Source organism: Cibotium barometz, chromosome 34 (assembly GCF_041138505.1).
Source record: "Cibotium barometz isolate CiBa-2024 chromosome 34, ASM4113850v1, whole genome shotgun sequence".
Classification (NCBI taxonomy): domain Eukaryota; kingdom Viridiplantae; phylum Streptophyta; class Polypodiopsida; order Cyatheales; family Cibotiaceae; genus Cibotium; species Cibotium barometz.
The window spans coordinates 25,430,914-25,446,537 of NC_141079.1; the positions used below are offsets into that span (position 1 = coordinate 25,430,914).

A 15,624-nucleotide genomic window follows, 5' to 3' on the forward strand; every position below is an offset into this window, starting at 1 on the left:
CCAACGTTATGCTCTTGCGTGGAGATCCCACACGATCTTCGCGAGAGAGTTTTCATCATTCGTTGTATTAGAGTAACCGTCTTGGTGTGACGATGACGAGTGGTTATGGTGAAACTCTGGAGCTATGCTCGAGCTCGGCGAATAGGCAACTTCTCACGATACGTTAGGATAGGGTTTTTTAAACATCTTTGGCGTTGTCGTCGCGGAGTGCTATCCGCTACTTATCTATGTCATCTTTGATTCGAATTCGATGGAGCTCCCATAGCTCGGTACTTGATAAGCTCTTTGGCATGCGATTTTTTGATTTTTTATTGTATTTTGATGTTTTGCTTAGTTGTTTTATGATGTTTTTTGTTAAGATTCATGTATAGCTTTGTGTTTAGAGTAGGATCATCACTTGTTTGAGTGAAAAAAACTTGAGATTTGGGTGATTAGAGAGCTTAATCAAGAGGATTTTTGCTTAAATCTAGACTCTTTTTTTTTGGTTAATTTTAGGTTGATCTTTTTTCTTTTGCTTAATTCCTTTGCATAGGTAGGTTAGCATTACTAGATAGAACACTAATCAAACTAAAATAAAAAAAATCATAAATAATCTCTTAATTTTTATGAATTATCACTAATCTCTTGTTCGTGTGATTAGTGGATTTACAGTGAGCAAAAACTTAAAAATTAAGTTTAATTTCTTGTAATTAGATTAATTGGAGTGGCATTAATATTCTAAACACTTGTTTTGACTCAAATCTATATTTCGTTCACTCTAATTAAGTCTTACAAGAATTTACACTAATTTAGTTTTTTTAATCTATTTTTTTCTTTCAGTGGATTAATTAGTGAAATTTCATATTTGGGTTAGCATATACATTGTTAATTAACTTATCAAATCTCCATGCTTAAACTTCTCACGAATTAGGAGTAATTTGAGGACAAAGAAGAGAGGTAAGGAGTGATTAATAATGAGATTAAGAGAGTTAATCTTTAATTAAGCTAGAGGACTTCTAAATTACTCGAAATCCACTAATTTGGAGGTAGCCTTTAACTTTAGGTCTTTCCCATCTACTTAGCATTAATGAGGGGGTCTTAGTTGTCTTCCACTCACTTTCTTTCATTTTTAAATTTAAATTTTAAATTTCAAATTCAAATTCAAATTTCATTTGTCACGGTCATTCCACATCTGCCACGGTTGTACCAACCTAAAGCTATGGGCATAAATAAATAAAGCATACGATCATTCCACATTTATCACGGTTGTTTCATACTAAAGCCATGGGTGTACACTTGTAAGCGTACGGTCATACCAAACAAAACTTTTTTTTTAAAAAATAAAAAAACTAAAAAAAAGTTCAAAAAAGAAAACTTACCACACGACCTTTCCATACTTAAGCTAGAGTCGTACGCTTGTAAGCGTACGATTGTACCAAACCCAAAAAAAAACTTTAAAAAAAAATATATTTTTTGGTAGTTTCAAATGGTTGTTCCACACTTGCCAAGGCTGTTCCATACTAAAGCCACGGACGTACGCTTGTAAGCGTATAGCCGTACTAAACAAAAAAAAAACTTTTTTTAAAAGAAATAAAAATTCATTTATTTTTCGAACGGCTGTTCCACACATGCCATGGTCGTTTCATACTAAAGCCACAGGTGTACGGTTATATGCATACGGTCGTACTAAGCAAAAAAAAAACTTATAATTTTTTTTTTGGAACGGCCGTTCCATACTTTCCATAGTCATTTCACATTAAAGCCACGGGTGTACGCTTATAAGCGTACGTTCGTATCAAAAAAAAAATAATCCGAATGATTGTTCTATACTTGTCACGGCCATTCCATACTAAAGTACGCTTATAAACTTACGGTCATACAAAATCCAAAAAAACTTAAAAAAAATCAATAAAAATAATTTTCGAACGACCGTTCCACAGTTATCACGGTCGTTCCATACTAAAGCCATGGGTGTACACTTGTAAGCGTACGGCCGTGCCAAACCCAATTTTTTTTTAATTTATAAATTTCAAATCTGTAGAGGTGTTTTTGGTCTACCTCCCCGACTCACTAGGGTCGTTTTTACATGCATAAAATGCCTTGAAAGACCACTTTTAACCTTAAGGGTACATTCACGTGTAAGGCAAAAGTGAACTAAAAGTCCTACTTCGGGCCTACACGCGCATCATTGAAGCTTTTTAAAGCTTTCCCGCACACCATGGACACCTTTTGGTCATGGTTACATGCCCCGAATGCCTCCATTTCTTTCGATGGAACCCTGGCGCCAATTGCACATTCACATGTGGTCGCCATGCCACACATGTTTGGCTGGGAGAGTAAAACGATATTTGAAGAGCCCTCATGTAGTGGGGCCCCTCCATACATGCACCCCAGCGTGGATAGACGCCTCGAGCACATTCACATACCCTCTTCTCTATCCACCAACGGATCTATTCCCAGCTCCCATCCTTGCACTATCTCCCCTTGTGCCACAACTTGCCATTCCGAGCTTGGCACAAGCTCTAGGAAGGGGAGTGTCACAACACTTGCACCCACAAACATCACATGCAAATCTATGTGGGCTGAAATTTTTAAACTTTTGTCAAAATTCCATGGAGTTGGAGACCCTGTATTCCACATTGAGGTCTTTAACCAAATCTATCAAGCATTTGAAATTTTCGACGATGTAACCAAAGTACATCTTGTTGGACTCAACCTTGAAGGCAAGGCCGTGCAATGGCTCCAATCCTTGAACCCTTGGCACAAAAGTACTTTTAAAGCGGTGAGAGAGGCCTTCATTCTCGGATTTGCACCCTATAGGCCCAAATGGAGTCCCGTCATCCAATTGTTCCAATCGGAACAAAAACCTGAGGAAACATTACGCAACTACATAGCACACATCAAATACCTTGATTCGCGTTGCGAAGTAAGGGAAAAATTGAGTGATAGGCAATTAATGCACTGTTTCCTCTTGGGCTTGCATAATCCAAGGCTTCACGACCACCTGTTGGTCAAGGACCCTCCACCTTTGATCAGGCTTGCAAATGGGCGATCTTTCTCGATGACAACATGCGAGAAAGCTATTCCACACAATTGGCCACCCCACCAATAACAACCGAAAGCTCATTTGTAACGTTACCTTCCTCTCCTCCAAGGCCCCAAGCCTTACTAGTGACACCACCTTAAACTAATACAACACGCCACCATGACCTTCTCCAGTACCAATGTTTCCATCCCAATCGTTGCCTCTCCAAGCACACCCTATTGCTCATGGAAAGATTCAAACCATGTCCACTGCTAAACCTGTGGAGCCCATGCGCTCTGCCATCCCCGAGGCACCCCTAACACCTCATCTCCCTTTGTCGGTGCCTCACATGGACCCTAAACCACTTGTGCACACTATAGGTGCACCCGCAGCCAATAGGGAAACCACCTCTTATGTGTTTCCTTTTCCCCATGGACCCCATAGAGTGGTAGAATATCCTCAAAAGAAACATTTGCCAATGCAGCCGCAATGTCATGGTTGTGGAATTAACCATTACTATAAGAATTGCCCTTTGTAATCATTTTCTCATTCCAGAGTCGAAGGCATGCCATCCCTCAATGTGTTGAGTGTTCATGGGAAGATATCCATTGTCCCATTGAATGTCGTCACACGGTTGTAGGCCAAGCTAAAGAAGGCCACATCCCAAAAGAAAAAACACTCTAAGCACGTTGGCCATGGAGACGATCGGGTTAGCATCTGCATGTGCTTAACAAAGACCACATCCTCCTCCTTTGGGAGTGATGATCGTGCCGAACTATCGCTCCCCCATGAAACCTACTAAAAACTCACCAAACGAGAAAAATGGTTGGCCACCTATCCCAATGCCATCCTCGAGAGGCCCAAGCACTGGTAGAGCAATACCAAGCTCTTCTTGAACCGCCATCCATTTTTGTAAAATTTGACCCAGTGCCTGAGTGCACGCCGTCCCTCATTGAATCTCGACATTCACACCAGGTCAGGCAAGAGCCCCTGCAAACACTCAAGGCCATGGAAGATTCGTTTGCCAACATGATGTTGACAAATGACGATTTTGCCCCTCCTATACGGGCTGCTCGTCCTCCAATGCCACTGGGACAATACTTTGAAGGGATCATTAAGTGCTAGTGTTTTTCTTAAAATTACACAAATAATTCTTACAAAATAAAGTGTGGTTATGTAAGTAGGCATAAAAACTACTAGGTACCGGTATGTTTTTACGTTATGCAGATAATCATGTAGAATCAAATAATCAGACTATGTTTTTAGGTTATGTAGATAATCACGTAGAATCAAATAATCAAACTCGTCCTCCGATGCCACTGGGACAATACTTTGAAGGGATCATTAAGTGCTAGTGTTTTTCTTAAAATTACACAAATAATTCTTACAAAATAAAGTGTGATTATGTAAATAGGCATAAAAACTACTAGGTACCGGTATGTTTTTACGTTATGCAGATAATCACGTAGAATCAAATAATCAGACTATGTTTTTAGGTTATGTAGATAATCACGTAGAATCAAATAATCAAACTATATAAATAATTAACCAAAAAGATTGCTTTTTGATTTAAAAATAGACAAAGTAGGGCACCACCCTGTAGAGACCCAAGCAATGGTCCAGAGACCTCATACAAGAGTATCTAAGAACCACTAAGTACCTCCACTAAGCCACAGCGATGTTTTTTTTAAAAAAAGGCCATTTATTGATAGATTTTTAGCCATAAGGTCCCATCCCATGGAAATCAAGGCTACGGTCTCAAGGCTCCATCACTAAGAGCCAAAAGTCCTACCTAGATCACACATGGCGCGACGATTATCTTCTTGTGGGTTTTTTTTTTGGCTTTGTTTTTGTTTTTGTGGGGTTTTTTTTTAATAACCTAGTGTCACCTTACAATCCACCTAGGAGGCCCTATTCTAACTAAAGAGGGTACACTAAGGGAGGTGAAGTACTTGGCATACTCCTTTGGCATACTATTTCAGGATAGATGGAACTAGGACCAATGCCTAAATGTTAATAACTAGAAAATTGATAGACCAGATACCTAGCAATGCATGCAAGCACTCAAATAAAAAGTAAATGGAGAATCACAAATAGTAAACAAAAGGTGAGGATGGGTTAGAATACGCCTGGGCAATGAGAAAAATTATGTCCATATCGAGGTTGCACATCCACCGCATGTTGTAATTTTGGTTCATGATGGCACCTCAATAACCTGTAAATCATAGTATTTAGCAAGCTCTTTGTTAGATAACCATAGTGCATAAGCATGCTCCGATTCGTCGTCATTTTGATTTTCTCCCTCACTAGGGTGTGCTTCATATATATATGTATCCTCCGGTCTACTGGGTAATGGTCTGAGTGCCTCCTCACTGTGATAAGGCATGATGACTATAGGTAAGTTAGCTAAGTGGCTACCGTGAGCTAAGCTATCTAGGAAATAAGCCACTATACCAGAGAAGAAAGAAGGAAGTGGAAACGAATATGCCATATCTAATGGTGTAAGTCCATACGTTCTCGGCCTTCTCCATTGCTCTGCAAGATGTGGAATCGGCCTCCTCCACTGCTTTGCAAGCTGTTTTTGTTCAGTTCTATCTCACTAGGGTTCTCCCATTGGGTAATGAACACTCTCGTGATCGTGTCGTTGTGGTGTTTCTCCTACCATGGACTGCGATAGTCCTGTCCCGTAGCGCCTAAAATGAAATCTACACTGCCAACATAAGTGAGACGCTGCGTACAACATGCAATGCCTAAAGGTAATGCATGGTGCAAGGGAATGGAACTATAGGTAGAATAGGTCCGCAAAGGTGGCTCTGCAACATCTCTTCCCCTAGTGGTGCATAAAAATAGTGTGAGTGGGTCTGGAAAGGGAGAATACTCACCTGTCCTCGATAGTACCATTCTTGGAAATCTGGGTCTAGGATAGGGTCACTCGTGTCGGTCCACGAAAAGTCCATGCTCACGGCATGTAGTCACAATAGAGTCGATTTCATTCTTCTCTCTTTTTTTTCCCTTTGTTTTGTATGGTTAGTTGGTTTTTTAGTATGTGTATAGTTGCTATATTACTATACACTGTTGGTTCCAGCTACAGTGTCATAGGCTAGCTTTTTCCAACAGGCTTCCTCTTGATATGGATAAATTTTTGGCGGGGAGCAAAACATGGAGGGAGAAAGTAATGATATTATCAGAATTCCCCCCTTCCTGTTTGTTGATCATACTTTGACCTCGCGGCGGAAGGTATTGTAGGCTTTGTGCAACCATTCCTTCCAACTTTGCTTCATCAATGTTTGTTGGCTAGGGATGCCTTTTGTTCCTTGGTGTGGTGATAGGTCAAGTTTCATCTTCAATGGTGGTAAAGGGCTCTCATAATACCGGATGGAGCTTATGGTTTCACCAATGCTGAGGAGCAATGGGGTTGATAATTGCATAGTGGGTCTCTCATCTAGGGAGCCCGATGGGGTTGGGGCTTGGATAGCCATCAATGGTTTTGTAACCTTTAGCGATGTAGAGGCTTCACCATCTATCACTATGTCTTGTGTGATAGGGTTTCTCTTTGGGATCCAAACCTTTTTGGGCGTTGGTGGTGAAGGTTCTATTACAATAGATTTTCCTTTGTTGGGATTTGAGCTATTGAAGCCTTTATCCATCATTGATGAGGAGCTTTGGGAATTGGTAAGTGGCGGTAGTAGTGAGACTAGGGGTATACTTTTATGTTTTGGTATCCAAATACAATGGTTACCCTCGTAGTAGCGTTGAGCTTTCAATAAGTGTTTGTGGATCCATTTTGGGGTAACTTGTAATTTAGACTTCCTACGCGCCGACGGTTCTTATGTTGTGGTTCTTCTTTCTTGGTCGGTTGAGGTAGTATAGATGAGAATTTTTGGGAACCCATTTCCAGGTAGATTTGGGTTGCCACTTTGTAGCTCATTGACTTTGCTCGTTCTTTTCATATGCAGGTGCCTGCTGGTGTGTGTGGAGGTAGAAGGATCAAGAGTCTTTTGGATATTGGATGCTGAAGTGGAGGGGATTGAAGCTTCCATATATTTTGTGGATGTTGAAGCTTTGTTTTCTTTGCGACCCTCGAGAATAGTGAGAGGTGGCAAGGGTTTATGAGTAGATTGTTCAGTTGTGGTGTCATCCACAGAGACCCTCCTTGGCGACCAGTATTATTGGTTTAGGTAATGTTTTGGTAGGCATAACTAGGATGTTTTGAGAGTGGGTCCATGGGGCAGCTACCCCCCCCACTCGCAAAGTATTACCCTCGTTGTGAGGGTGTGTTGCCACTCACTCTTTTCTGTGCAAGTTCCCAAGGGGTCTCTTATGCAAGAAAGGGCGGGTTTGGGACATCACGCTTGTCCGATGGCTGATGGGGGTCAAACTTTGCAAGTGGATCCATGGAGCTACTACCCCCCCACTCTCAAAGTTTCAACCCCATCGTATGTCGGACAGGCATGACGGTGTGTTGCCACCCGCTCTTTTTTCCATATTACCCAAGGGATTCCCTATGCAAAAAAAAGTACGTTTGGGTGAGAACATGCCCATGCAGCGTCCGATGGGGGTCAACCTTTCCGAGTGGGTCCAAGGGACTGCTTTGCTCCCACTCGCAAAGTTTCACCCCCATCGAATGTCGTTCTTGACGGTGTGTTGCCACACGCTCTTTTTTCCATAGTGCACAGAGGGTCCCATATGCAAAGAAGAGTGGGTTTGGGTAGGACATCATGCCCATCCGATGTCAGATGGAGGTCAAAATTTACGAGTGGGTCCCTCAAATAGAGACTATTCCTATGGAGATGTACTACATTCAGGAGTACTCTCTATTGGCACATATTTGGCAAATAGAAAAATTACTACTATTAAATGCGTACAGTGCTCATGCGTGAATGATACTATATCACACTTGTTATAGAATTACACAAATGCCAAAGAGTTCTTACATAGCTTATAAGTGTGTTTAATTGCTAGATTTCCAAGCGTACGTTTTTCCAGAAACTTATGGATCTTTGGTAGATTGGCAAGGAAATTAATAAACAAAGCTTCTTTCTTTGCATGGACAATATTTCGGGAGCTTTAGACAATCGGGTTTGTTGATCACAGCCGACTGGTTTCCGAGTTGCCTTAGACACACACACACACACTCACTCATGCACGCACATACACCAAGAGTCTTAGCTTGGGTCATATAAGAATAGCATACATATAGTAGTGATTACGTCTACTCATATATTGGAGTAAAATATTGAATTTGGGGTAAGAATAGAGCCAAAGGAATTATTTAAAAAAATGAATTTATGATAAGAATTGATATTATTGGAGTAAAATATTGAATTTGAATATTTTTTTAAAAAGATTTTAGGATAAGGCTCGAAGGTGTCATTTTCAACTAAAAGAGAGAAATGCCTCTTTTGAAGGCACGAATCTCCCACATAGCTCACTAGTGATCATACTGATGATGCTAAAACTTAAACACTATGTTTATACAACAAAAAATCATTAACATCACCTTTATCTCATGCTTATGCTAATCAATTAGCTCACCCAAGGGGTATAGGATGGTTTGCTAGAGGCAAGATGGACTATGTTGCCATGAGGGCTTAAAGCTTAACCATTCATGCCGGACAAATGTGGATCAAGCAATGCCGCAAATGTGGATGATTTTACTCACCACTTTTTAACCCACCCCTTGGTGAAGTGGGGGAGAGAGATGAGCTTGATTTGAACTCACGTCTCAACAAGTAGAGTTTATGAACTTTACCATTGGGCATTGCCACAATTTTAAGTAAGAATGTTTTACCAAGACGATAGTGGATGGTTTCTTCTAAGCAATGTATGCTTTAGTTAAGGTAAGCCATCATGCTTGGGGGCTACAATACCAAGGAATTGTATATAAAGGACTAAGCACATAAACTCCTTATAAGAATGTGAGTTTGTTCTTGCATATAACTCTGTGGATAAGTGGTCCTTATAATAGTTCTTCCACTTTTCAACACACATTCCTAGTACATATAGGAAGCATTAAACCTACACTAGTTGTTAGGCAACACTTTTTTTATTGGACCACGTACTTGCATTCTCATAAGTAAGAAGCATTTGCCTAGGTAAAGTATTAAGCATGACCTTGAGTACCATTCTATACTTCTAATACACAAGAAAACATCACATCAAAAGCATTATCGTAGCTCATGAACAAGTACTCAAACAATGGAACCAAGTTCGCATTCTATGCTAGACTCTTGCATGTGGTGAAGCTTGTAAAAAGTTGTATACTGTATAAGGGGAATGTTTTCAATTACACATTAAAAAAAGCATTAGCCTAGGTAAATTCCATGTGCAGATACCCTTGTACCATCCCACACATCTTTACTTCATCAAAGTTCATTAATTTCAATATTAAAAAAGCAAAATGCGAGCAATGAAGTGAATAAATAGGTAATTAAAGCTCAAAAGTAATTTATATATCTTTTGAGGTTGTGCAATTCGTGGTTCTTACACATTGTTGACTAAGACATTCTATTTGCAATGTGAGGTAAAGAGTAGTGTTGTTTGACTATTTGCAATGATTATGGCAATGTTAGGATGTTTCCCCTGATATGTGAAAAGGAGCCCCTGATGTCGCAACCCTAGCACACCTTAGCACTAGATATAAGAAATAATCTCTTTATTTTTGGAATACCATAATACAAATAATATTAGGATCAAAAGTATATACATTTTCATAAAAGCTTGACACGCATAAATTTGTTTTTAGATGTGTAACTTACATGCACACAAACCATTAGCAATCACTTTTCTTAATTGAAGACGTCAAAGTTAAGCTGTCAAAAATGTGACGGAGCTCTAGGAACTCCCTTGGTGTTTACTTCTTGATTGCATACTTAAGATCAAAATAACATTCTATCCACACTACCTTATGAGACCTTGACACTATGAGATCAACCTTTATTTCCCACTTAATCTAAATAAATGTACTCTATGATGGTTCATGCTTGATTGAAAATTAAGTGTTGATGTCGACACGGTGGATAGAGCGATTGTGGTATTCCCCAAGGTTGTGGGTTCAAATCATGCTGGCTACGATGGAGACGTCCTTGTAACTTGCCGGATGATGGGTCTGTGTTGTAACCAACATATCCAGGTTGTAATAAAAATAGTAGATTAGTCGCCAAACTTTTAAAAAGACAATAAGTATTGGAAAAATTCAAGGCATGTGCTAGGCTTTACAATTATGGGTCCTAAGGGACCACACTTTTTTCAAGTGGGTGTCGAGGTTTTGTACGCATGACCTTTTGGTAGGGAATGAAGCATTCTAAGAGGCCTACGCATATTAAACTCTATTTTCTTAGTAAACATGACCTTAGCATCAAATAAAATAGATGTAATTACATGCCCATGGTGTTTCTCTGTCTTCCATACTTGTTGAAGTCTTTGAAAATGTTGGGAAATATGTTAGAACCTCAAATCATGGCCATGACTATTTCACCTCAAGTTATGATTATTGTATTCCATGGCCTCTTGAAATGGGTTAAAAGAGTGCTTAAATATGAACTTGCATTCCAAGACTCCATCCTCAGGTAAATCCGTGCAGTGGACACCATTCTTAACCTGCAAAAAGGGCTCAAATGATCCAGTCAAAAGCATGAAAACATGCCTAATTGTTAGGTTACAAAAGAAATACTTAGTCTAATGATTAATAGCCTTTGCAGACAAATGATAAGGATCTTCAGTGAAGCTGTGAGAACGAATGCTTGCTGGTACTAAAGGGAGAATCAGACCCGACCTTGTTAATGCCATATTTTGCCCGAAGGGTGTGAGGCCGGACAATCCGACACGCTTGTGAATCGGGTGGCCCGCAGAACTCTCGAAAGGAATTCACAGGGTTTCCATGACCGTCTTTGTTGCAAATCTCCATTGCAATGAAGGGTCCTGAAGCAAGCTCATGCACCATTGCCTGTACGGAAAACAAGCAACAGTTTAAAAATTTCCCACTTGATTTGATATCTGAAGAAAATAATTCTCTATGGTATTGCTGTTCCTTTACACAAGTGTAGGCAGGTAGAACCCTCTCAAAAAATTAACACACTTGGATTGGAAAGAGAGATATTAGGACCTCACACCTACACTTGACTAGTTAGAGTGGCTTCACACTTGTCTGGTGGACACCATTCTGAAATCACATGGGGGATAGTTACATAGTCTTCCCATGCTGCTGTAAACTTGGCCAAGTTGTGGCAGCTTTACGTCAGTAAACTTAGCCAAGCCAAATGCTAACTGTGCCAGTTAGCTTTCTCTTGTACAACTTGCTCATGGCCCATACACATCATAATTAGTACACAGGAATTGCAAACATGCTGGCCTTTTATGTCTTCTTAAATGTGCACTGCCCAAGTTAATTGGGCCATGAGAAAGCCCTATTACTTGTCCAAAACAAACTTCTTGTGTTTGGGAATTGTCATTACCGTCCTCGCCAAGAGGAGTGCAGGCCCACCATAACTAGCCACAACGCAAAGACAATCCCTTAACCACTTGGCTCACAAGCCAGTTCTTATTAGCAGTCAGCCTGAACGTTGTGAAAAGATCAAAAATGCAGGACACCTTTGGTCTTGCAAGGCTTCTGGTGTCTCACGGACACTTGTAAAGGCCCATATACAACATTCCTCATGCAGGTGGGGAGTTTTTTTTTCCGGGAAAAAGATCCTTCAATTAATCAAAGAGAAAACAGCCACAAAGGGCTAAGTACAACCACCAAGGGCTAAATACAAACTCGCCTCATATAAGGGCGGGAAACAAGTGATCATAAGGGGGAGAGATGCTTCTCCTCCGGTTGGCCACTCTATGAGGAGAAGGCTATCTCATACAGGGGGAGGGGGGGGGAAACAACCACACACGTGGTTTGTAGTGCCAAATGGGGTCACCGCCTCTATTTGTGAGAAAAGGGCCAGGCCTCCAAAGTCTTAATAAGGCTTCCCGCCGCTTCCGCATGCGGTCAGAACCTCCCTGCAGCTTCCCCCACTGACCGCGGAGGGTGTGAATGATTTGTAGTAGCATAGCACGCCAGATGTGCCAGACTACTATGCTACTACAAATCTCCTATCGCTGGCATGAGCCTGGACGCCAAACACCTGCAGGTGGGACTATGACTGGTACTACTCCAATACGATGGTGGGAGACCTGAAGGGCATGGCCTCCCCCATCCTCCTCATAAGTCCTAACCACTCTAGCCTCAGTGGCCCAAGCAACAATATCCCAAGTGATGATCCGGGGGGTCGCTGCCCTATCTGTCACGATTGTGATGTGTATCAGATTCTCTCTTCATTGCTGATTCGTGTTGCAGATGCAAAGAGTAACCAGCCAAGGGAACCCCTGCCCTCGATTGGTTGCGACTCTTCGCCAAAGGATGTACCTCTTCGTCGAATAGCCACATCCCTTCGACGAATGGTTGTATCCCTTGATGAATGGTTGTGCCTCTACATCGAATAGACACATCCCTTAGCCTAAAGTTGTACCCTTTCGTCTATGGTCATATCCTTTCGTTAAAGGACATGCCTCTTCAAATGTGTCTCTTCATCTCCTATATAAGAGACCTATTGTACTCAGTTTAATCAATTCAATTTAATCTTCTCTCAAGTGTTCTCCTAAAGTCTCTTGTTCTCTAAGTTAAGTACTTAAGTAGTAATTAGTACACAATATGAGGGATTAACAATAAAATCCTCACACTATCCATAGCAAAAGATGCGGAGAATCCGCTGCCAAATCTGCTGAGCCTTTGGGCAATCCCAAAGGCAATGTCGTTGAGACTCCTGGGAGTGGTCACACCTCCGGCAAGCTGCTGGCCGCCCTCCGACTGCCAGCCAAGTACCCACTGCCAGACTCTTGTATGCCGTCAACCAAAGGAAGAAAGTGATCTTCCTCGGCCGAAAGCTGTCCCAAAGCCTCTTCCAAAAATATGAAAGGAAACGTCGTGATAGGCCCTGAGATTGCCAGTGTGCTATTGTTGCCGGTGTGCCATCTGTCTCCGACATCTGTCCCGCGGCTGAGCCTCGTTGTATATGCAAAGAAAGGGGCATCCAGAGTCTCCATCCAATCTGTGGGATCATGCCACGTCCACTCTCTAGGGTCCCACTGCAACCACGTGAGAGGTCGGCACTCCCAAATCCATAACCGCCAAAATCTCTCCCTGGCCACCTTGGTCGGTGCTGGATCTATGTGCCATGCACATGCCCGAAAACCAATCACCCTCACCCTCTGCAAGGTGCAACCTCTGAAATCCCCCAAGGGGTGCTCTGATCTCTCTAATCTGCCATGTAATCCAATAGAAAAAGTGAGCAGACAACTGTCCTCATCTGCTCCATAGACCGCCACGAGAAGATCGTGTTTGGTGAACACGCCTGGCCATATTGGGGGGGTTGGGTCTATAATAGGAGTCAACCACTCCGGAGGAATAGCTGAGTCAATGTCGATGCGGAGCCTGTCTCTACCCCGGATCCCTGTTAGGCCTGTCTCTTGCTCCTCCTAAGGTAAATGCCTGTGTGCAACCCAATCTCCAAGAGACCTGGCTGGTCCCATGCTCAAGGTGCCCCAAGATATGTGCGGTCGAGCCCCTAGCATGTGGCCACTGGGTGAATGGATCAGGGGGTTCCAGATCAAAGGCTGCCGAAGATGCTCCTCTAAGGCCACTGGAACAATCTGTCTGAGGGCTGGCCTGAGATGATCCCAAGCACGAAGTAGACTGGCTTGCGAATCTGTCCTCAAAGGCAGGACTAAAACCACGGGCTCGCATCTCTTTGAAGATCCATCTAGTACTCTATTGAGGAGTTTATAACTACTCCCTTGCTATTTTAAGGATGAAGAGCCCCTTCATGTCAATTGGAAAAGGACCACTTGTGCTGTCATGTGCACAGAGTGTATCTACCATGTGGAGCACGCACACAAGACTAGCTTTGAGACTTGGGGTAGCTTGGAGCTAGGTAGGCTGATCGGTGAGTTGGGCTAGGGATGGACTGACAGGCGGGCGGCCAAGTGGGGATGCCTTGATTGGCGGGCACCCAAGTGTGGACACCCGGTGACCAGCCAAGAGCCTATAAAAGGGTGGCCAAGGTCAGTCAGTTGGTCATAGAGTCTCGCGAGTCTTTGTGAGGGCTCTACGGTCAGGAGCCTGGATCTAGTGCAAACGTGCACCTGCTTCATGCAACCGAGGCCCGGGACGTCACGGGGTAGAGAGGTCAGTGCGTCTTGCTAGTTAGCTCAGCTTGTGGCTCGGTGGGGTCAGCCAAGACTTGTGGGTTTTGCCCACGGCTGTCATGGTTGGGTGGTGAGTCAGGCCTGCACCCCTTCACGAGAATTGCTCTACGAGAAGATCCGTGGGGACTTGACAGTGGTATTAGAGCATGCCTTGGAGAGCGTGCAAGTCGGTAGGTAGAGAAGAAAGAGGTATGAGTTTAAAATGACTGCTGTTTTTCATGTATAATGCTGTTTTTTTTTTCAAAATTCAGCGTATGATTTTTGTTTGCATCATTGGATCCTGGGTCGAGATGTGGTCTTGGTAAGGGTTGTTGATTTGAATAGCATGTGAAGAGCTTCCTGCAAGTCAGCTGTGAATCAGTGAACGAGAGAGGACAGAAAGCCTGTCGGCTGTGTGAATCAACGAGAGAGAGAGAGAGAGAGAGAGAGAGAGAGAGAGAGAGAGAGAGTTCTCGGTTGTCGTTTTTCTGTGTTAGGTTGGCTGTGTGTGAGAAAATGTGTCGGCGACCTTGCGATCAGTCGGGCAACGATTTCTTTCGATTCATTGCTGTTCCCTGCAATCAACGTGTGGCGGGCAACCGACAGGTGCTTTTCGGCGTTTTTACCTTACGTTTTTTTTTTGGCCCCCCATGCTTTCCGTTTTTTGTAACGAAAACCTTACATTTTTTTTCAAAATGTAACAAAATCAAACCACGGGGTTTTCAAAAAACGAAAGCAGCGTGTTTTTTTACACGCCTAGTGTGGTTTTTTTTAATTTAAAAAAAAACTCAAGGTTTTTATGAGAGAAGCCTGGTTGCAGCAAGAGATGGAGCAAAAGAACTCTAGGAGATGTGTGGCTAGAAGCCCACTTTAGGCGTTTTATAAGTCTCCCAAAAGCGTTGGTTTTTGTGTGTTGCTTTTGTGTTTTTTGTTTTTTGTAAAAAAAAAAAACCATGCTAGATGGCTTTTGTAAAAGCCCCACACTTTCAAAATTTTCCACTTTGCAATGTCGGCCCAAGAATCGGAGATGGAACCCGTTCCCAAATGTGAAGACCTGCTAACTACCGAGGCCGCTGATGGCGATCTTTTCGAAGATTTCGTGACTAAATTTGATTTTTGAGAGTTTAAAGTTACTTTCGAGGCTTCTTTCATGGAGCGTTAGGCATAGGTCGTTGTGCAGATGCAAGCTTTGCAGAATTCCATCTCTTTATTGACCACTACCCTGTCTACTCTCTCGGGGATATGGATACCTTGGTGTTTGCTTTAGACCCCAACATTACCTCGGAGCAATTTGGGGACAAGAAAAAGCAACGTACCAAGGAGATTGTGGACATGTGGCTACATAAGTGGCAGGTCCACTTCCAGTTTCATCCATATGGCGATGACAAAAAGATTCAGTTGGTAGC

General features: G+C 42.4%; 1 protein-coding gene across 2 annotated transcripts in view; it reads right to left on the reverse strand.

Moving 5' to 3' along the window:
• Window positions 1-10,335: 10,335 nt before the first annotated feature.
• LOC147618822 (uncharacterized) overlaps window positions 10,336-15,624 on the reverse strand; it is a 121,019-nt gene continuing 115,730 nt past the window's right edge. For both annotated transcript variants that reach the window (XM_086774493.1, XM_086774492.1), the window contains 2 exons: window positions 10,779-10,949; window positions 10,336-10,603 (listed from right to left, as the gene is read on the reverse strand). In XM_086774493.1, the coding sequence (XP_086630619.1) occupies window positions 10,478-10,603; window positions 10,779-10,949 (297 nt within the window). In that variant the 3' untranslated portion in view covers window positions 10,336-10,477. The remainder of the gene's footprint in view (window positions 10,604-10,778; window positions 10,950-15,624) is intronic.